The 22,544-nt window shown below is 49.6% G+C and overlaps 1 protein-coding gene across 11 annotated transcripts in view; it reads left to right on the forward strand.

The window, feature by feature from the left end:
- SGSM2 (small G protein signaling modulator 2) overlaps positions 1-22,544 on the forward strand; it is a 33,550-nt gene that overhangs the window by 3,054 nt on the left and 7,952 nt on the right. For 4 of the 11 annotated variants that reach the window (XR_005658069.1, XR_005658070.1, XM_039886336.1 and 1 more), the window contains exons 2-17: positions 102-159; positions 325-452; positions 672-747; positions 12,678-12,840; positions 13,143-13,304; positions 13,589-13,656; positions 13,755-13,900; positions 14,233-14,367; positions 14,860-14,984; positions 15,394-15,461; positions 15,683-15,843; positions 15,995-16,121; positions 17,128-17,229; positions 17,683-17,817; positions 21,489-21,642; positions 22,418-22,482. Coding sequence is in view for 9 of the 11 variants with exons in the window: in XM_039886336.1 (XP_039742270.1) it covers positions 102-159; positions 325-452; positions 672-747; positions 12,678-12,840; positions 13,143-13,304; positions 13,589-13,656; positions 13,755-13,900; positions 14,233-14,367; positions 14,860-14,984; positions 15,394-15,461; positions 15,683-15,843; positions 15,995-16,121; positions 17,128-17,229; positions 17,683-17,817; positions 21,489-21,642; positions 22,418-22,482 (1,873 nt within the window). In the remaining 2 variants the exon portion in view is untranslated. Of the gene's footprint in view, positions 1-101; positions 160-324; positions 453-671; positions 748-12,648; positions 12,841-13,142; positions 13,305-13,588; positions 13,657-13,754; positions 13,901-14,232; positions 14,368-14,859; positions 14,985-15,393; positions 15,462-15,682; positions 15,844-15,994; positions 16,122-17,127; positions 17,230-17,682; positions 17,818-21,488; positions 21,643-22,417; positions 22,483-22,544 lie in introns of those variants that run through there. The other 7 variants (XM_039886335.1, XM_039886334.1, XM_039886329.1 and 4 more) reach the window with 6 other exon arrangements.

Below are 22,544 nucleotides of genomic sequence, written 5' to 3' on the forward strand. Positions count from 1 at the left end.
TTCAGTTTGTGAAAATTGATCAAGCTGTATAATTATGATATATACCCTTTTCTATGTGTTTACTATATATCAATAAAAAAGTGTGTGTGTTTTTTTTTAAGTGTTTTCTAAAAGATGTAACTGCTTACCTTACAAGATATTTGGGAGCTTTACATCCAGGTAAGAACCCAAACATCAGGGTTTTACCTGGACAGAAATAAAGCTGGGCTTGCGAGCATGTGCAGAGTGTCCTGAGGCCTGGATGGACCTACCCCTAACCTCAGAGAAGGGGAAGAAAAGGAGGTTGTTTATCTGCAGCCCGTACTGAGACAGTTTGTCCTAAAGGACAGTGTATCTGCCCAGAAGCCCTTCTCCAGCTAAGTATAGATGAGCAAACAGCATCCTGGCCCTGTTCTCCACAGCAGGACTCTTCTGGGCTGAAGCCTCTGCTTGGTTGGTCAGCTGATTGGTTGGTGGGTTTTAGTATCTCTTTCCCTGGTTGCCTTTACAAGATGCTTGGATCTGTCTATGCTGAAGAAACTGCTTCCCCACCCCCGCCATCCCCACCCCTCCCATCCCTATCATCTGCTCTGCAAGTGTCAACCCAGAGAGGAGAGCAGAGCCAAGCTATTTACTTGCCCACAGGACTTTGATCAGAAAAATAAATGACGATACTGCCCATTTGTCCACAGGTGAAGCAAATCATGGAGGAGGCTGTCACCAGGAAGTTTGTGCATGAAGATAGCAGCCACATCATTGCTCTGTGTGGTGAGTGACTGGGGGATAGTGGGAGATGGGTTTAAAACTGAATACACTGTCCTGGGACCAGGGAAAAATGAGTCCTCAGGTTTAGTAGTACTTAAATCTGGCTGCAAGTCTGAATCAACTTAGAAGCTATTAAAATCTCCTTGGGCCCCCTCCTAGACCTATTGAATCAAAATACCCAGGATCCACGAATCTATACATGTTCAGTTCCCTAAGACAGTACTGTTCAAATTTTATCGTACATCAGAGTCACCTGAAAAGCTTATTAAAACAGATTCCTGGGTCTCAACATTGGAATTTCTGATTCTAGTAGGTCTGGGATGGGCCTGAGAATGTGCATTTCTAACAAATTCACAGGTGACACTGATGCTGCTGGTCCAGGGACCACACTTTAAGAACCATTGTCTTAGATAATTCAGGTGTGGGAACCACTACTCTGGTTTATCTTTAACTCTGAGGAAGGGTTTGTACTTTTTGGATGTTTTTTGTGCCAAATCTACTGTCTAATTAACCCCACCTGTGTTGCTTTAGCATCCCAACTCTCCAAGCACTTGATTGGATGCAAAACAACATGAATGTAGGATAGGAGGGATAGCCAAAGCCTTCCTGCCTTAGAAGAGAGAAGATCTGTAATAAACCATCACTTCCTCCTCAATGGGAACACTTTTGCCTTTGTAGGAGCAAGCCTGTCTCTACGTACAGCAAGTTTTCTTGGATTTTTCAGGAATTTGATCTTTTCAACTCCCTTTCTGAAGAGACACAGAGCCAATTGCCATCTTTAGGTTGTTTTACTTGGCCTCTGAGATTGGTGTTTAGGGTTTGTGGAAGAGAATTTGTGCATTTCTGAGGAGAAGGAGTGAAAAAAAGCAGATGACAATAGTGTGATAAGGCAGATAGAGCTGTCCTTCCCATTAGTCCAGCAACAGACACTGAAGGTTCACCCAGTATCAGATGCTGTTCTCTGAGTAGGAGAGACAGACAGAAAACAAATGCACACATGAATATATCATGCAATAAAAGGTATGACAATAGCTATGAAGAAAAAGCAGAGAAATGCAGAAAGATGACTGGGGAGAGGTTGCCTGTGAGCAGAGCCTGAGTGAAAGACTGAGGATTCAGACAAATCCTGGTGCTCTGCTTCTTAAGTCATCTTGGACAAGTTTCTTAACATCTGTCACCCCCAGTTTGCTCCTCTAAAAACAAAGGGATGAGTCCCACCTTAAGGAATTTTTGTGTGGATTGAGGTTGATGCATGTGAATGTTCTAGCATTGTAAGAGTTCAGAAAATGCATCTTTCCTTCTCCTTTGTATGTTGATGCTGAGGCTAGATTTGTAGGATTTGAGTTCCTACCATCTCCCTTTTGGGTGAGTTTTCCTGGTTCTTTGGGATGATGTAATGATTCCCAGGTTTGCAAAGAGCAATTTAATCTCACCTTTTCTTGGGCAGATCCTATGCTAGGGAAAAAGTATTCTAGTTTTGCAATAAGTAGCTTTGATGAGTATTAGGACTCTGCTCCTTTCTACTTGTGCTGGGTTCCCTTGATGTCAGCCACTGTCTGTTATTGTTACAGAAGGGCTCTGCTCATGGCCCATTTTTGCATGGCTTGGTGCTAGGCTTCATCCAGAGCACCCACAGCAAACACAACACAGAATAATTTAGCACAAACAGCTTGTGTATGGGCGCCACACGTGGGTGGCCATGGGGGAATGGGGAAAGAGAGGCAGGGAGAAAAGCTGTGGGCATCCCACATTTGGCCAGTTAGGGTGGGAAGAAACTGTAAGCTCTCCTCTCTCATAAGTCCAGGGGCCCCAGGAAGCAGTGGAGCTTTTGCTTTTTTCTCCTGCCTGGAACCCCAGGGCTATTTCCAGCAGGCAGGGTCTCAGCCTCAGAAGGAATGATTCTTCTACTTTTAGCCAGTTTCAGTTGCTGAAATAGAAAAAAGGTTTATGAAATTGACCCAAATCTAAAGTCAGCCCAGGAACCCTGTTCTGCTGGATTTCAGGAGATGCCTTGGGTTCAGGAGTGCAGACTTAAATGTCTACAGGGTCAGGTGAGAAAGGTCCACACAGAGGCTGGGTATGAGAACAGGCAGTGGTAGGGGGTGGGCTGAGCTAGCTGCATTTGCTCTTTTGAAGAGGACAGCCACCACTTAGCTCCTGCAAGAATACCGGCCTAGGCTTGTCGTGACCTTTGTTTTATTTTAAGAGAAGCCAGAATTCTGGGTGTTTATGTGAAATTTCTCAATTTTTAAATGCTGATAACTAATTCCCATTTTTAAAAGAATGTGTGGGCCAAACAAAAGGCATCTGCAAGCCTCTGCCAGTTTGCTGCCTCTGCCTTTGGCTCAGTGCACAGTCACCGAGGAGAACGTTAGCAGGAGAGGCTACCAGCAGTATAAAGCTAGGTCAAGCTGGGGCATCTAAATGCCTGGAAAAAGAATCTTTACACTTTGTCAAAACTGGTATTCAGAGGTAGGTAAATTTAAATTGGAGCTCAAAATAAGGTTGGTTCGAAGCAGTGATTATCAGTCTTTTTTCCTGCCTGCAAACCATTTACATGCATCACATAGTGGAATCATAATCAGGGATTCTTGTGGGGAGGCAGAGGGAAGAATAGATATGTATTGAGGAAAAACTCTACTCCTCTGGCTTTTTGGAGATTCTGATATACCAGTCCCTTCAACCCCTGGAATAATGCTCAGAAATGCATTTTTAGCCTGAAGCAGATTCAATCTTATGCTGGATCTTGCTGTTTTCCTAGCCACATCCAGAATTGAGCTTCATTCTGGGAGAAATGGGTGTGCAGAGAAGGTGCTGAGAGATTGGGAGCCGAGTGAAGGCTGTGGAGACTGGAGTGACCACATTCCCTAGAGCTTTGGGGAGCACTTGGGCTCTGGGCCCCCAAGAAACTGGTCAGGCCTCTGCAGGTAGAAACCTTATGAGGAAGCTTTGCTGGCAAACCCTGGCTGGTAGGGAGGGATTGCCTGTGTATTTTCCAGCCACAGAGCATGGTTGCAGTGCTGCTCTGAGGCAGCCACCTCTGAACCGCCAGGCTAGAGATCAGGACCCATGTAACTACCCTCTTCCACTGGTGGAGTCTGAGGCTTGGATAGTAGGCCCAAACCTACCACTGTATGATTTGTCATGTCCTGGCAGGTTTGCATTTGGTTTCAAATATGGCGTTTGAAACTTTTACACTAAAGTTAAGACTTACTGTTGAATCAAATTGAGGCTCAAAATAAGGTTGTTTTCCCTGTTGCTTCTTGAACCCTCAGGTGTAGGCTGATATCTCCTGCCATGCCCTCCCCCAGAGAACAAGGTACTTTTAACTTTTGTTGTGGGCAACTCATGGTCAGGGTTGTCAACTGAAAAATAATATCGACTAAGTGTTTCGTCGCCAAAAGGATTTATTCAGGAAAAAGAAAGGGTTGCAGCCCAGAGCATACAGACATAGCAAGCCACGTACGCACTATAGCCTGTGTGTCCAGATAGAGGGGTATTCATATAAGGGGAAAAAGTTAATGGAAGGGCAAGTTAGAACCATAGAGCTTTATTATAAACATAGAATTCTTCTTGTAGAGCTCTTACTATTACACAGAGCCTGAGAACTTCCATAAGCCCTAGCTGCTCCCATATACCCTCCCAACTGATTATGTTTGCTTAAAGTTCCAGTTCTTCATTATCAGGGTTAAACAGCAAATTGTCCCAAGTTTCACCTTTGAACTCTGCATTCATTATAATGATGTATGTGCTTAAAGAGGGCGTACTCAGTTTAGGCATCAGCCCAACATGAGCACCGGTTTTCTCTGGACCTGCCTTCCCCTCTGGCAGTTCTGGGAGTATCTGCCCCCACAATACTAGCATACTTCAGCGGTATTGTGGGTTCAGTTCCAGACTATTTGATATAAAGCAAGTCATAATCTTTGCTGGTGGAGGGGCTTACCTTCTGCTTGTAAAAAAAAAAAAAAATGCAACATCTGTGAAGCACAATAAAGCAAAGCTGAAGTGTGCCTGTATTTCTGTTTGCTCTATTCTGATTGGGCTCTGAGGTAGGATTTTAACCTTCGGTGGTAGAGCAGGTTTAGGAAGTCCACAAAGATGTTCCTGGCCTGGCACAGCAGGTTCTCAGACTCATAGTTGTCTCCTCTCCCTAGGAGGCATTGCGGGCGGGACCCAGGCCAACCCCATCAGCCCTGCCTCCTCGTTACCAGGTTCCCAGCCCTCTCTGGGAAGGTCAATCAACCTGAGGGTTGCTTCAAGCTGAGTTTGAGCTGTAATGGGAGACAGGGGTGGAGTCTGTGGAGCTGGAAACAACATCAGGGCCTTATTAACCAGCTCCCTGTTGCTAAGCAGCTGTCATTAGCTAAGAAGGTCGGCAGCTGTGAGCTCCCAGAACGGCAAGGAAATGCTAACGAGCTGGGGGAAAGTAGGTGCTACGGAAAGATTGCATCCCACTTGGGATATTGCAGCCAGAGCTATTTCAGCACATGCTGAGATTCAGACTCCAGGCAGTTTTTAGGTTATCTCTTTTCAATGAAAGGGATTCCTTCTCTCTTCTTCCCACCCTCACTGAATGAACAGCTCATTCTCAGGATATCTGCTTTTCCTTTCATCTGGAAATAAACAAGTAGGAAGGCCCTCTGGGGAACTGGCTCCCATAACCCTATTTTAGAGCAGGGCAGAGGGCATATGGCGGTGGTCTGTAGCTGACACTTTGGAGTCCCACAGACCTGGGTTTACATCCTGACCAGGTCACTAAGTGTGTGTGCCAGTTTTTCAGCAACTCTAAACCTACCCTAGAAGGTTGATGTGAGGATTAAAGGAGCGATGCAGGTAGAGCACACAGCATGGTATGCAGTAGGTGCTCAGTAATGTTGCTTTCATGACCACCAATGACATTCTACTTTGTTCTTGAAAGCATCTTAAAACCTTCCCCATAAAGTCTCCTAGGACATTCTCCAAGATTTCTTCTGGGAATATATGTTTCTGGGAGTTTGGAGCATCTGGACAGTCAGAGAAATTTGAATTCCCAGGACACAATGAGGACATTTAATAATATTAAGAAATTTAAGTTGATTTTGTGGGTGTAATAAAGGTATTATGCACATGTTTTTAAAGAGTAATCTTTTAGAGATACATACTGAAATATTTATAGATAAAAGTATATAATGTCTAAAATCTGCTTCAAAATAACCTGGGGAAAAGTGAAAAGTGGTTGGAGTTGGTATAGCTGAAATAAGATTAGTTATGACTTGATTATTGCTTAAGTTGGGTGGTGGGTACATAGGGTTCATCATATTGTCCTCTTTGCTTTTTTATATGTTTGAAATTTCCTTAATGAAATGTGTTTTGTTTTGTTTTTTAAGGGAGATAATGAGGAGGAGAGGATGGGAGGAGGAGAGTTCATATAGACAACTTTCCTTAGAAATTTTACATAAATGGGAGCAGCTAAATGGTTCAATACCTGAATGTGGATGTAGGGCCTAGGTAGGTGGTGGTGGTGGTGGTGTTTTTTTTAAGTTGGAAGAATTTCAGAATGTTTGCATACAAATGGAAAATATCTCATAAAGAAACACTAAGGGTACAGCAAAGAGAAGGGACATTTGCTGGAATAATGCCTTTGACAGGTGAAGGGGCTGGAATTCAGTACACAGGTAGAAGGGGTAGCCTTCGGGAAGAGCACAGCCAGCCATCCGCAGGCACAGGAAGGAAGGCAGTGGATGGGCACGAGGTACAGGGAGGAAAAGCACCAGCATTCGTGATCACCTTCGATGTGCTGGGCAGTGATCAAGGAGCCTTTTTCACCTTTGCATATGCTGCTGCTTTTGGTCACTCTACATCCGTTGAGTTTGGACTTGTTCTTGTCTCTAATTGCCCCTGAAGCTCAGAGATTTAGTGATTTGTGCAAAGTCAAAAGGCTAGTAAGGAAAGGGTTCGAACCCACATCTGTCTTGCTCCAAATCCTGTGCTGCCCAGGAATGGGTCTGCCCGCGAGGTCTGCCTAGGAGTGGAGCCTGGATGTGGGGGGCGTTGATGAATTGGCCTTTGTGGAGACATAGCTTGGGTAACCAGACAGTGGACTCATGGTGTCCAGAGATACTCTGGGAGACAGTGGGTCCCTTGCCAAGCTGAGTGAAGCCAGCACTGGCTTGGTTCCCCAGAAAGGCTACTCTGAGCACTGTGCATGCAGACCTTGCCCTGCATCCCCAGTGGGATGAGGAAGATGGGTATGTGTGGTATGAATTTCATTTCCCTCACCTACTTGGTTCTAGAATATCAGGGTAGTGCTTTTTCTCATTTTAGGGCATTGAACAAGGCTGAATGCTGCCCCCCTCAAAAAAAAAAACAAAAACAAACAAACAGCCAGCATCACCAGTGTAGGATGAGAGAAAATGTACCCTAGTTACCATAGAAAGTGTTGTTCCAAGTGGAGGCAGCAGTTACAAATCCCTGGGTGGAAATACCTGCTAGAAAAGTGGGGAAGAGAAAGGCAGATGATGCCTGGCCTAGCCTCTTTGCTCCCACCTCATTGCTGCAGACAAACATTGATTTCCTTCCTCCATTAGCAGTTGGAGGAAGTTCCTGGCTTAAAAAGAGGCCACCCATCCTACCCTTTCATTTTTCATTGTTCTGCCACCCAAGGTATTCAGCTTTTGAAAATTCTGCTATGAGTAGTCTCCTAAAACTCCAGGACCAAAACCAGCCACTGTGGCTAGCTGCTCCACCCACTGCTTTCCTCACTTGGGTTCTCTATGACAACTACAACCGAACTCAACTGCACAGGAAGCAGCTGGTAGAGATGAGGCAACAGGGAGCACTTGCCACACCTGCTCTTCTCATTACCAACCCCTGTCTGAGCCTTGGGCCCAGCCTTCATGTCTTGGGTACTGTGTCCCTATACCTCAGTCAACTGGCCTAGTTCTCTGAAGGCTATTCAGAGGATCCCCATGTTACCACTCTGGGCTTGTCCAGGCCCCTCTGCCACTGATCACAGCTTTAAACATAGATATGCCCATGAAAGCGAGGGTTGTTTCTGAACCCCACTGGGCTTCTTGAGGACCCTTCTCAACTATTGCTGCATTTCCTGGGCAACCATAGCTATTATCCATTCTTGTGGGCTCCTGAGACACCTAAGCTTGTCCCAACCCACTGAATTGTTTCTCTGGTCCCTGCCCAGATTACCTGTAGCTGCCCTAAGCAGAGCCCATATGCTCCTGTGGGGATGGGAAACCAAGCCAACTGGGAGACCGTATTTGCTGAGAGAGCTGCTGAAGGAATGGGTGCTTATGTACAGACCCAGCCTATTTGAGTTTTATGAGTTTTGATTCACCTACAGATTGGAGAGAATCTCTGGCATCATCTTATGATGGAATACTGGTATCTGGGCTGCCATTTAATTATTAGATGGCCACTTACCTACTTAATTATTATTATTTTGAATTGGTAATATTTTTACCTAGTTCAAAAATCAAAACTGTACAAAAGGTATACAGTGAAAAGTCTCATTCCTTTCCCTGCCCCCATTCACCCACTTCTCCTCTCCCACACTCACCAGTTCCCACACAGGTAACCACTACCATTTTTGTCTTCTTGTGCATCCTTCCAGAATTTTTTACACTAATTTTAAAAACTATTCCTTGTCTACCCCACCATTTTTGTAATCTAAGTATCATGCAGCCATACATACCACTCTGCATCTTGCTTTTGGAGACCTTCCATTATTAGTTCCTACGGGGCATCCTCATTCTTTTTCAGAGTTGCATAATATTCTACTGTGTGAATGTACCATATTTACTTAACCTGTCCCCCATTGATGGACACATGGATGGTTTCCAGTCTTGCTGTTATAACTAAGTAACCTTGCAGTTATATCTATAGACTAGATTCTCAGAAGAGGGGTGACTGAGTCAGAGATTACTTGCAATGTTGATGGATAGAGCCACATTGGCTTCATGGGAGTGGTATGAATCAGCCTTCCCTTCAGCAAGGTATGAGAAGGTTCAGTAACTTCCCAAGTCCCTTCCATCTCTACTAATGTCTCCTCTATTCTAAATTGGACTCCCTAGAATGGTTAAATTGGTGTGTAAGGGGTTTGTGGGAGGGGGCACTATTGGATTCCATTAGCACTTGTGCTCTCCACTCATTTAACATTTGTTAAGCCCTATCTATAACTTACCAGACTTTAGTAGCATGTCAGGGGCTAGTGAGGAAGAATCACAGGGCTAGTCTGGGCCTGTAGTTCCCAGCCTTTCCCTGGGAAAATGGTACCAGACCTTTACGGGAATGGTAGGGGAGATGTCCACAACAAGGTGCGAGAGTTAAAATTAGTTTCACTTCTGCCCAGAGTTGCAGTTCCTTGAGCCTTCCTGTAAGTCGGATGGGATGATAAATAAGCTCATCTGGCACCATTACTCTGAAGGCCACCAGAAGACCAGAGTGGGAAGATCATGTATGAGTCATTCCTCTGTTTCTCTATTTTGATTCATTCATCCAAACCTTTCCATCCCACACAATGACCCAAAACAGTGTAGATTAACAAAATATTTAAAAATTTAAAAATATTTTTAAAATTTTTAAAAAATAGTATGCGTTTTTCCCATATGAAATGAGCTGAATAATGTCATATCTGTCTCACCCCAGTGCTGGTATATCCAGAGTGGCTCTAGGTGGTGCCTGGATGCACTGGGACCAGGGATTCCTGAAACATTTACAGGGCCTTGACAGCTCAGTTAGAAGGGGAATGGATTCAGCTGACTTGGTACTTTAGCTGTGATGGGTGTCTCTTGCCATGGCTCTCACAGTGGCAGTCTAGGGCAGAAAGAAGAGTAAAGAGAGTTCCACTTGGTGTTCCAGGCCTTTAGTCAGGAGGGGAGAAGCAGCATGGGCCACTATGTAGACTTCTCCCTGGGGAGCGAGGACAGCAGGAGAGTTGGACATTGTTGCTGATGGCTCTGGAACTACAGCTCTGAGTGTGGTGTTCGCTGCATATTAGAAGGAGAGAGTGAGAGAATCTTTATATTTGCATTTCTGAGGTCTGATTGATGGGAATGTCTGTGTGTCTGCTTAATCCAAAAATCTGAGAGCAGGGGTTCTTAAACCTTTTGGAGCCAGGTACCCCTTTTAGAAGCTAAAAGCCGTGGGTCCTGTATCCAGAAAAAAAAAGCACTCACTTTAAGCATGCTGAAGCACATCAACAATTTTGCATGTAATTTCAGAGGGTTCTTAGAGTCCCAGAAGGCCATCCTCAAACCTGCTCAGGATAGTAGTTCTCACCTATTATTATTGTTGTTGTTGTTGTTATTATTATTATTACCATTACTACTATTTTGCATACATGCTGCACACAGTAACATTTTTCATTGCATGAGCTGATTCTCTGTTGGGACAACTCTGTAGAAATGGGGAGGGACAAAGGTATTTTGTGCAATCACTGACCAAGGAGTCTATGGAATTGGTTAGTAATACCTGGCAGAGAGGGTCATTTACTTTGCTTGAAAAGTAGAGGGGTGAGAGTGATTTTTCCTTCTCCAGACATTGCCTGGGCACCTTCCCTCAGTTTCACAGAAGGAACTTAGGGGCCCTAGGGTGAGCAGTGGGGAGTGAGCTTCTCTCATTCCCTACTTGCAGTAATTGCTGAAGAATGCCTCTGCTCACCCCAGAGAACCCTGATGCCTGTGCTCAGAGGCTGCCTAGGAAGGGTGAGGCCAAGTGAAATGAGAGTGCTGCTGCCTGCCATTCCCAGGCTCCCCAGCCTTGCTGCATTCAATTGCCTGGGGAAGGTGGGAAGGCTAATGACTCATTATCCCAGCCATTAGTCACATCACTGAGGCATGTGATTCCCTGTAGGATGGATGCCACCTGCTGCTACTCTGGCCTGTTCAATGCGGCTTCTCTCCTGCTCTGGATGGGGAGTGAAACTCCAGGAAATGGTCACTACTTTCCTATAGGTGTGGACTTATAACTGTAGCAGCCCCAAGGACCTAGAGAGGGGGATGAAAGGGTCACTCACCTGTCCACCCCAGGGCCACACAAGACCTCCAGGGACCAAGGGAACTAGCCATGGAAAGGAATATGTGGACACTGAAGCAAAGATTCCCCCACATGCCCTATACACACATCAAACATGTAGATACATCTGTCTGCATGTGCACATAGATGTATGAACACGTGTGAAAGAAAGGCTGCGCCTGGGAAAATAAGTCCTCTGAGGCCTGAGCCCGGAAGAGCTCTTGCAGGAAGCACTCTGGAGAGGGAAGGGTCCTGCCTTGTTTCCCCTCCCTGGAATGCTCTCACTTAGCTGGCTGGCCTCCAGGTTGGCCCCAGGGACTACCTAACTTCTTGACTTCAGTACAAGAGAGGGCCAAACAAAACTCTTTCTAGAACAGCGTTGATCGCCTGTCAATTACTAAAAATGAAGGCAAAAAACAGGTGAGAACCTCTGTTTTCAGCGATTATTTCCTAAGTCCAGATTTCATCTTCTAACACTAGTGACAATAAACGATGAGCCTCGATTCTCCTATTTCTAAGAGAACAGCATCTCTCCTCACCTCTGGGACAGCCTATGATCCTGTCTACAATGCATCCTCTTCTCTCCATGCCAGGGAGAAGTCTTGCAAAATCCCAGCCCTTATAGGTTAGCTGTAGAATAGGATCTGGGCGAAAAGGGGTGAAGAGTCAGGAATTGACAGGGGTGAAGAGTCAGGAATTGACAAGTGCCAGACCCTGTGTGAAGGATTTTATGTACTTCATCTCATGTAACATTTCATATCAATTCTAAGAAGTATTCCCTATTTCAAAGATGATAAAACTTAGGCTCAGAGTGTTAAGTCACTTATAAAGTTTCTCAGAGATAATTTGAGTAGCAGCATCAAGCTTCAGACCCTGTTGTCTGACTCCTCATCTATAGCATAGCACTGTTTTCAATCTGTGTGAAAAGAGCACCTGTGAGGTGAGGGAACACCTCCACCCACCTGTGCCCTCTTAACCTACAGATACACCTGGAGGAGGTGAGAGGAGCTCAGGCCAGGGTTTGGAGCCCTGGGTCCTAGTCCCAAGTCTGCCACCACATTTCTGTGATTAAATCTCTTACCTTTCTTGGGTTTTATTCTCCTCACTTGTAAAACAGTCAGCTTGGCCTCAATAATGGCCAAGCCCCTCCTCCCCACACACGTACACACTAATGTTTCGAGTCTATACATGGCCAAGGTAACTCCCCATTCTCTCCTACCAAGCCCTTCTTTCTTTCCTGTGGGGGTCTGTCTGCAGTAAGCAGGAACCAGACAAAGTAAGCCTAACCCCTAGAAACACAAATGAATGAAGGGAAGTCCTCCCTGCATAGGAAATAGAAATCTCTCACTCTTGACTACTGGACTCATCAATAATTCAGGGGCTGATGTCGGGTTTGATCTCTGCAATGGCTTCATCAATATTTCAGCTCCTTCTCCAGAGCCCCATTCCTTAGCAACCACATCATCCATGCTCTCAAGGAGGGCTGCTGGACTTTGAGCTCCCTGCATCCCAAGTCCTGGAGGTGTCCCTGATTGTCCTTGGGACAGGGCACCGTGGAGGTGTGTCCATGATTGTCCTTGGGACAGGGCACCGTGGAGCCACCCATGCCAACAGGAACCAGCAACTTTGGTCCTCACAGCCCCAGGGACAATGCTGCACACAAGGCATGTATGCACCAGGCGAGGGAGAGGAATGGCGTGGCATGGCAAAGCCCCTGCAGGTCCACCCTGGGCAGGAGCAGATGGACAGGGAGGGGAATTTTGGAAGGAGATTGTCAGGCCTCCCTGAGACTGATACCTTACTCCCTAGTCCTAGCCTGGATCAGGCCTTCCCTTGCTCCTCTGCCTTCCCCACGTATGGGGAAGAGGAGTGTTCTCCCATTTCTGCTTTGCCCAGGCTTAGGTGCTGATTCCCTTTGTGACCAGGCGCAGTGGAGGCTTGCCTCCTGCATCAGCTGAGACGCCGTGCTGCTGGCTTCCTGCGCAGTGACAAGATGGCAGCCCTGTTCACCAAGGTGGGGAAGACGTGCGTAGTGGCTGGGGAGATTTGCCACAAAGTACAGGAGCTGCAGCAACAAGTAGAGGGCAGGTGAGCCTTAGACCAGCCCCTCCCACTGCTCCCTTCTGCTCTTTCCTCTTGGCATTTGCTATTTCCCAGGTTGGCTTCCTGGGCCCATTTCTGCAGGGCCTTTCTGAGCCAGCCTAAGGGTGGGGGTTGGCCCCTTTCAGGCACAAGGCCCTATTCCTCCACCTTCAACCCCCCGACACCCTCCCATTTCCTGGTTAATCCTCTGGGTTCTCATCTTATGGCACAAAACTTGACTCCCAATGCCACCAATCCGGGGCTTACCCTCAGGCCTTTCACTCCTAAAGCCTATCCCCTCTTTGCAGGAAACCCTTGGTGGGCAACCAGGAGGCCCTGCGAAGACAGGGCTCTGCCAGTGGGAAGGCCCCAGCCCTCAGCCCGCAGGCCTTGAAACACATATGGGTACGCACAGCTCTCATGGAGAAGGTGCTGGACAGGGTCGTGCAGTACTTGGTGGAGAACTGCAGGTGACTGCCCCTCCCTGGGGCCCACCTCCTGAATAGTCCTTCAGCCCCACCCCTCAACATGTTTGGCTGTCCACAAAGTCTATATGCATACCCATCTCCCCATAGCACATCAAAAGCATAGACCACATCAGGTACCCCATAAAGTTCAGTCCTTGTGAGTTTATTTCTTCTTGGTGACTGACATGAATTTGGTCTTTGTGGAGACGTCCCTACTTGGTGAACTTGACTGCCCTGGAATGAGTCTAAGTGTGCCAGCAGTCCTCATCTCTCTCTCCCCCTGGCAGCAAGTACTACGAGAAGGAGGCATTACTGGCAGACCCTGTGTTTGGCCCCATCTTGGCCTCTCTTCTAGGTGAGCCTGAGAACAGAGAGGCCTATACTGGGCAAGTGGGAGCTGAAGGGCAGGTGCAGAGGGGGCACCATCTGAGCCGGCTGTCCCTGTCTCCACAGTGGGACCCTGTGCCTTGGAGTATACCAAGCTCAAGACAGCTGATCACTACTGGACCGACCCCTCTGCTGATGAGTTGGTCCAGAGGCACCGCATCCGGGGTCCCCCTAATCGCCAGGACTCCCCTGCAAAGCGCCCAGCCCTAGGAGTAGGCAACCCTCTCCCCACCCCTTCCAGATTGTACTTATGGGCCTGTAGGGAGGGGCAGCTGGCCTCTCTGCTTCTTGCAGACACAGGCTGGGCCTCGGAGATGCCTCAAGGTAGTAGCCACCTCAGAAGAGCCTTTTCCCCACACTAGCACTTAATAAATGCAAGGAGCACACCACTGGTCCATGGCTGGAGAACAGGGTGGCTGAGAGTAAACTGGGGGCAGGAAGGACCCCCAGGGCCAACTAGAGAGGGTCTGCATGGAAGCCTGGGGTTCTCAACTTCCAGGTTTGATTTCCCAGGGCTGGGGATGAGCTGGGACTTTCTGTGCAGATCCGGAAGCGGCACTCCAGTGGCAGCACATCAGAAGACAGACTAGCTGCCTGCGCCCGTGAGTACGTGGAGTCCCTGCACCAGAACTCAAGGACGCGGCTGCTCTATGGGAAGAACAACGTGCTGGTGCAGCCGGTAGGAAAGCTAGTGCCCACTCCTCATCTCCCTCCTCCAAGGGCCCCTGGACTGGAACCTGTCAGTCACGTTTGTCCCTTTCCTAAGGGGCTCGACTGGAGAGAAAGGAGAGAAGGGCCCCACCCCCACTTCACTGTTTCATACTCCTCATGCTCAGCTTTGAGCTGGCAGGAGCCAGGAATGGCATCTGCTCTGGCTAGCTGAGAATCAGGCCATCGCAGATAGAAATGGCAGCCAGCAGGCAGAGTGAATGCCCAGCTTGGGTATGGCCAGCCCAGGGTACAGCTGGCATCTAGAAGGCTGATGGCAAAGCCAGTGACACCTGGCCATCCAGGAAGAGGCAATGTGCACATCTGGGCGGGGCCTAACAGCCTTGTGACTGGATTAGCTTGGCCTCCCCACTCTCACCTGGAGCTCGTTTTTCATAGGCCTTTCCTGGGATCCTCTCAGCCCCTCATTGTCTTTATCTTCTGGTGTGTCTTCTCCCTGTAGAAGGAGGACATGGAGGCTGTCCCTGGCTACCTTTCCCTGCACCAGTCTGCAGAGAGCCTAACTCTGAAGTGGACACCCAACCAGCTCATGAACGGGACTCTGGGGGACTCTGAGCTGGAAAAGAGGTGGGGTCTTTGGGACTTACTCCCAAGAGCCAGGGAAGGGAATGAGGGCTTGCCTCCAGGCAAGGGGATGGGGAGACCCAGCCTGCTCTAGGAGGCAGGCCTCACACCTTATCCCATGCCAAGAATTGCAGAGAGAAGCTGCCTGGAAAGATTCCCAAGCTCTCTAAGATCCAGCCAGACCTGGGCATAAAGTGGTTTGCCTGAGCCAAGCTCTCGGCAGCTGAGACTGCCAGGCTCTGTGCCATGAGGTCAGCATGGGGCCCAGAGAGACTTGGCTGGCTGAGGTCATCCTGTCTTGGCTATGGTCACACAGTTTTCAGAGTAGTTTCAGAGACATTGGGGCCAGAAGATGAAGAACACAGGATGGCTGCTCTTGGGACACAGTGACACCAATCTGGTTTCTTTTCAGTGTTTACTGGGACTATGCCCTGGTTGTGCCCTTCAGTCAGATCGTCTGCATCCACTGCCACCAGCAAAGTGAGCCTCCCTTGTCCTTGGCACCGGGGTGAGGGGAGAGACTCTTCTCCTAGCCACGCACTATGCATGGCCCATCAGATATCTTGTCTTCCTTTTGTCATCCCCACACTCTAGCCCCACTGTCCTCCTACCCAGGCTGGGGGCCTGGCTGACTGGGCTGCAGTGATGACTGGGAGGTCTTAGGGAGGCCCAGCCTCACTCACCCACATTCACCCCCCCAGAGAGTGGTGGCACACTTGTGCTGGTGAACCAAGATGGCATCCAGAGGCCCCCGCTGCACTTCCCGCAGGGAGGACACCTGCTGTCCTTTCTGTCCTGCCTGGAGAATGGGCTTTTGCCTCAAGGACAGCTAGAGCCCCCGCTGTGGACTCAACAGGGGAAGGTACCTCAGGGCTTGGGAGGCTTTGAGTGAAGGGATGTGTGAGATGGGTTCTCTGCCCACCTCCCTTCCTTCCCCCACATAGAGCTCTTAGGAGCAGCCTTGGGTGGGACTCTGCCCTGGACAGGCTGACCACCTACCTCTCCCTCCCTAGGGGAAGGTGTTCCCCAAGCTACGGAAACGCAGCAGCATGCGATCTGTGGACATGGAAGAGATGGGCACAGGGTGGGCCACAGACTACGTGTTCCGGATCATTTACCCTGGGCACAGGCATGAGCACAGTGAGTGTTCCACACTTCTGTGGAGGAGAGAAAGATGCTGAGGGAGGTAGGGGAGCACAGCATCACCCAGGAAGGGCAGCAGGCCAGGCGAAGACCAGTGGTTCAGTACTTAACTTCTCACTGGACCTTTTCCCTGCAAATCATCCCCCTAAGACTCCCTACCTCATCACCCCAAGACTCTTGGCTTAGCTGTTCCAAGCATCTCTGTACAGAATTCTCTTAGTCGTCCTTTTATACCCTGCCTTAGGAGGAAGAAAAAAATATGGCAAGATTAGAAATAGAAGGTGGAGAACTTTCCATTTCTCCTCAGCCCACCACCTGACCTCCACAAGGTGGCCTGGGTGCGAGATCAGTGTTTCTTTTGGAAAGGTGCAAATTGTTCACTGATTTGGCTAGAGCCAGAACCCTCCTCAAACCAGCTACTGCTGAGAGGAGCCGTATCTGGAATAGAGGGTATATCTGAGGAGGGTGAGACTTAAAGCTGGGGTGGGGGGCTAAAAGGTGGCTTGGCCCTCGAAGTCCTGCCCTGCCTGGACGTACACCTCTGAGCCCATGGGAGCTTGTCTATAGGTATCTGCCCACGCCAGAGTTCCCTTTCTGGTCAGAGTGCTCTGCTCCCCACAGGTTTCCCTGGGCCAGACTCACTGATCTTGGGGAGAAGGGCAAGGAATTTGCCAGCCCAGAGCATTTACTGCCAGCCAGACCACCTGCTCCCTAAATTTGTTAACTTGTGCCAATAAATTGTGAACAAGTGGTCTCTGTATTAGACAGATTACCCAAACTGCAAACACATAGCCACAGCACATGTAGTCCCGACAGGCTTGGAGGGCATAAGATGTGGGTATCCCCTTCCCTCTTTGATGTGCCTGACTAGGAAACATATCTTCCAGAACGTGTTTGCAAACCTGGTATTTAATCTTGAGCTGTTGCTCAGCTTAGATTATTTAGTCTGCACTTCCTCTCTTTAAGCCTTGGCATTTTCCATTTCTGGTCACTTCACTTCAAGGACCACTTCCCTGGAGGGCAAGCCGGGGCACCAAGGAGCTGAAACCCAGTGGGGTGACTCAAGCTCCTCGAGAGCAGCTCTGGGAAACCCTTGGAGGAGAAGGTTGGATTTATAGTCTGAAGAGGGAAATTTGGGGTAATCTTCAGATTTGACCCAGCCTGACCATGATGCGAGCTGAAGAATGATGAGAATCCATCTGCCAATAGTTGTGCCCAGGCTTGGCCAGGGCTGGGAGCTCCTCAGCTGCCAGCATGTCCCAACTGTCCCCCGTCTTTCACTGCCCTGGCTCCCCCCATCAGTTCTCTCTTTTCTGTTCTTTCTAGAGAGGGCCTCCTCCAAAGAGTGGAGCTCTTTAGCTGCCTCTCTCCCCCACTGTCTTCCATATTCTTCCCAGTAAATCATCAAAAGACTCAGGTCCCCACTTCCCCTCTTCCATGTCCTACAGGCTCAAGATAACCCAGACTTCATTCTACTCCCCATGAGGACAATCCGGGCCCTCCCGCCCTGGAACTAAGGTCCTCATGCTCTGCCTCTCTTGCTGTTCTCTTTGAGCAGTCACTATTAACTACCACCACTTAGCGGCCAGCCGCGCGGCCTCGGTGGACGATGATGAGGAAGAGGAAGATAAACTGCACGCGATGCTCTCAATGATCTGCTCGCGGAACCTCACAGCTCCCAATCCGATGAAAGGTTTTTATCCCTCCCCTTCTCCCTGACCTCCCTTATCACCCCGCCCCACCCCCTGGGCCCACCTGCCACCCACCGCAGGAGCTCAAACGGCAGTGTTGGCATTATGGAACTTGCACCCAGGGTGATTCCCTTATATCAGGAGCAGATCAGGGAGGGCAGAAGAAAGTACTGGCAAGAACAGGGCACAATACAAAAGGTAGTTGGCTCTGGGCCTATTTCTGTAAGGAAAGGGAAGAAATCCACTGGTGGAAAGGCCTGATGATCTGGTCGCCCTTTGGGAACCCTGAATGGCTGAGCACTGTTCCCACTCCTAGGGGTCATGCGAGCAAACCCAAGACAGTGTCTCTTTATTTCTGTCCTGCTGGCTGGGCAGACCGGCCTCTGGGCCCTGTGCCTCTGACTCCTGACTCAGTGGAAACAGGACAGAAGTACTAGGCCCCTCTTGGGCAGGGGTAGGGGCTGGAGAGCTCATGCAGACAGGAGTCACCTGTGGGTCAGGTGAGGGGTTGGGGCCACCATGGAAGGAGACCTAGGGCTCACTTTACCCAGCAGGCCTTGTTCAGCAGGCACTGCAGGGCACTTTAATGTGAAATCTAGAAATACCTGCCAGGGATATGAGTCAAGTGGACCTTAGGGTACATGGTTGCAGAGGTCCCTTCATTGCAAACAAAACAGCACAGTGCCCGCAGCCACTTTGTCCATTTCTCAGCACAGAGCTAGACTGGTGGAGAAGGAACACCATTCTCTTTTTGGAAAGTGATCAGCCAGGGATCCTGTGAGGACTAACTAAGCTGGGCTGCTTAAGGAAAAATTGGTTATGAAGGGGTCAGCTTTCTCAGAGTTTAGAGGAACTTCCCCATCCCCACCCATTCCCATGCCACAGAATTAATTTTTTATCTCTTTCTTTGCCCCTACAGAGGGTGTCTAAGAATATGTGACACTCTCCTTATATTTCCACAGAGTTCTGCCCAGTTTCTTAGCCCAGCCACCAAACCAGTAATGCGTCTTCCCATCCCTGGGCAACCAAGTCTTTGGCCTAGAACACACCTAGCACACCCTCAGCACAACCCTGCCAGCTGCCCCCTTACCCACACTTGCCTGCCTTCCTATCTACCCTCCCTCCCAGCCATTCCAGTAGGACCTTCAGTCCAGCCTGGGTGGGAATGTGGGAGAGCCTCACTTCTGATGTTTATTGCCTACACACAGCCCGCCATCTGGTTCCTTGCAAGCCTGGGCTTGGAATGCTTGTTTACAGGTTAACTGACTTTGAGCAGTGTGAGAAAGCTGAGTCAGGAGGGCTAGGGCTGACTCTTTTTACCCCAATGAACCAGTAGTCAGGCTGGAGGCAGGGTGAGGGGAGTCCCAGAAGAGCCCCTGTCTTGGCAGACTTGGTGATCAGAAGCCTATTCCTGAGTAGTCTTAATGCTGAGCCCGCCAGAGTCAGAGAAACCTCCAGGATCTACAGGTTCCAGAAACCTCAGGGTTTGTCTGGATATCCTCTTGGGGAACTTGGGGACCAGACCAACCCAGTATACCAGTATGTAGCACCTGGGATTCCAGTACTTAGGAAAGGGGAGGAGACATGAGAGCAGAATCAGCAGGTGGTTGGGGAGAGATGGTATGGCAGCTCCCGCCTCCACTCCAGGCCATAATGACAACACTGTTGAGTCCATCCTGCTAGCTCTTGCTTTTCAGGCCTGCAACATGCTTGACTTGTGCATGTGAATCAAGTGGTGGGTGTCCAGACTCTCCTCTCCCTCCCCTCCCTCTCTTCTTGCTTCCTCCTCACAGAGCAGAGATGCTATTCACTCTAATTCTGCTCCAGGCCAGGCACCTTTCACTCGGAGTCTTAGGGGCTGTGGGGTTCAACCACCCTGATTGTTTTGCTTCAAACTTTCCTCAAGCTTAGAGGAGAGAGTCAGAGTCAAAGCTGGCCCAGCAGAGCCCCCATCCAGCCTGCTGCCCCTTGCCCAGTCACTCCAGAGCTCCAGCTCTCTGCACTGTGTTAATTCAGAGATGCAGTTTTCAATGCTGGCTGGTTCAGCTCCTTCCTGGAGAATTAAGGTGAAGAGCATTGACCCAGGAGACTTGCCTTGGCTGAGCCCTGCTTTCTGGGCATGAGCTCGTTTCCCTGTGTGCCCACCTTTTACCCTCTGCACTTGTTACCCACCCTGCCTGCCCGCCTGCTGCCTGCTGCCTGCCTGGCTGGGCCTGCTCCCGCCCCAGCTCCTCCCACGACTGGCCTCCCTCCTGCCTGCTATAGGGGCATGAGCAAGGCTCACCTGCCTCACCTCACCTGCATTTGTTCCCCGCCCTCCACCTTTTCTTCCCAGAGTCCTGGGCATGGCTTGCAACCCCTCACTCCCAGAGCCACAGCCCCTCCACACCAAGGATGTTTGTTCCCTTAATTTGCCTCCTGGTGGAGCTGAAGGGCCAGATCTCTACAAAATTCTCAGCCATGGGGCTGGGAAGAGAGCCCTGGGCCAAGACAGGGCAGCCCCTAAGGGGACTGGAGGGGGCTCAGCTCAGCCCTTCCCACTAGGGCACACCCAGAGCTGGAGTCTGCTACTTACAGAATCCAGGCCTAGGTTTGTCCCAGACTCAGCAGGCCAGGGCTCAGGTCACAATTCGCAGGAAGAAATACTACTTGAAAGAAGTCTTCATCACAAATAGAGCTCTCTTTTCCTGTTCTTCACTCTTCTCTGTGCTTTCCTTCCTCCTGAAGTCATCTCCTAGTCCTTTCACTTCCTGCCCTCAATTTGCTTCATCTTTGTGGTTCAGTGGACCTACCAGAGTCCCCTATGAGCAGTGCCCTGCCCCACTTGGGCCCAAGAAGCTCTCAAGGGTCTTGAGTTCTGATTCTTTGGATTCAGACCAGCTAGGCTGGCTGAGGAGGTGCTGTCTGCTGGTGGTGTAGATATGTCCAAAGAGCCGTTTTCTTAGGCTGCACCTGGGGATATTCTTCTGGATGACGGAACTGTGTGCCCAGACACCACCCTCATTCCTGCAGTAGCCTGGCAGCCCTGGAAATTTTGCCCTTTCTGCTAGCTCACCTGTGTGTTGTAGGAGGCCACCATGCTGAGAGCAGTCAGGCCAGGCAAGGATGGAAAACTCAGAAAGGACCCATGGGAGCTGGCAGCAGGGGCACCTGATGTGGGCACTGGTCATCAGGTCTAGAACCCTCAATGGTCCTCAGGGGCTTTGATCAGGAAGATTCAAAGTTTGCAGCATTCTAGGTCCAAGTACCTTCCTGTGCAGCTCAGCGTTTGCCCGAGAGGACCAGGCTGAATCCTTGAAGGCCAAGCTAGCTGGTGGCATTTTAGGGAGATCAGGCTTTTATTTATTGTTCCTTCTCTTTCTTTCTCCTTCCTTTAGAATAAGTGTTTATTCCATTGCTAATAGCAAGATGGAGAAAACACACAATCATCCACAACTCAGTCAAAGTATTTTATCACATGCAGAAAAACTAAATGGAGGCTGGGAAGTGTCAGTCACCCTCCCTCTCCACCTCTGTCATCTCTGGGTTCTGGATCAGGCAGGCACCACCCTTGTGGTTCTCCACCCATGGGTGACTTCATGCTGCAGCTCTGGGCACAGAGGTGGGCATGCTGCAGGGTGCCTGGGGGAGGAGGCCTGCAAGGCCTTGACCATGGCCATCTTCCTGCCCTCAGATGCTGGCGACCTGATTGAGATGCAGGGCTTTGGGCCTGGCCTGCCAGCCTGGCACCTGGAGCCCCTGTGTAGCCAGGGCTCCTCCTGCCTCTCCTGCTCCACCAGCAGCTCCCCATATGCAACTCCCAGCCATTGCAACTGTGTCCCTGACCGGTGAGTGGGCAGGGCCCAGAACACCAGCTCCCGGTGAGTGTGTCCATCCATGTGTGTGTGTCAGTCTCTCCTGTGTCACTTTCCTGACAGGGCGACCTTGAGTTAGACCTGGGTTTGAATTTCACTTTTGCTACCCATGAGATTTTGGCAAGTTACTGAGTCTCTATGAGCCTCTATGTTTCTGAGCCTTAGTTTCCTCATCTGTAAAATGGGAATCATACCACCTGCTTCCTAAGGTTCTTGTGAGGACTAAGTGAGGTACATAACCCGAGAACCCAGAGCTAGGGTGCTCACGTCGTAGGGGCTCATTACTTATAAGCTCCCCTTCCCAGTGTGGACATAGATCCTCCCATCAGGCTGTATGTCTGAGGACGTGCAACAAATGTCTGGGCATCTGCCATGTGCCAGCAATGGCTTGGGAATGGTTTTGCCGCTGCTCACTTTTACCTGTTACTTCATTTTTTACCTGTCACTCCTGATAACCCTGAGATGATCCTCTATTTTTCACTTGAGGAAACCACAATTCACTAACATGAAGTGAAGTTAGTTGCCCAAGGTCCCCTGGGTGGTTGGAGGTCAGGCTGGGCCCTTAGCAGCTCTACCCCAGGTGGCTGGCAGCAACGGGGAGCCCAATGACATGCTGCCAGGCTATGGACACTGCTCCCTGCACCACCCCGAGTGCCTTACCTGCCCCTACCCCACCCAGAATGTCCCTCCTGCTTATTCTCCTCCCACCAGAGGAGCCACAGCCCTCTGAGCCAGGTTGATTCCACAGGTTGCCCCTCAGGCTACTGTGTGAGAGCATGAAGAGGCAGATCGTGTCCCGGGCCTTTTACGGCTGTGAGTGTGGGGTGAGGTGGGGCCACGGGGGGCGGGGGTGGGGGAGGCACCATAGTCAGGGC

This window comes from Pteropus medius, unplaced genomic scaffold, assembly GCF_902729225.1.
Source record: "Pteropus medius unplaced genomic scaffold, Ma_sr-lr_union100, whole genome shotgun sequence".
NCBI lineage: Eukaryota > Metazoa > Chordata > Mammalia > Chiroptera > Pteropodidae > Pteropus > Pteropus medius.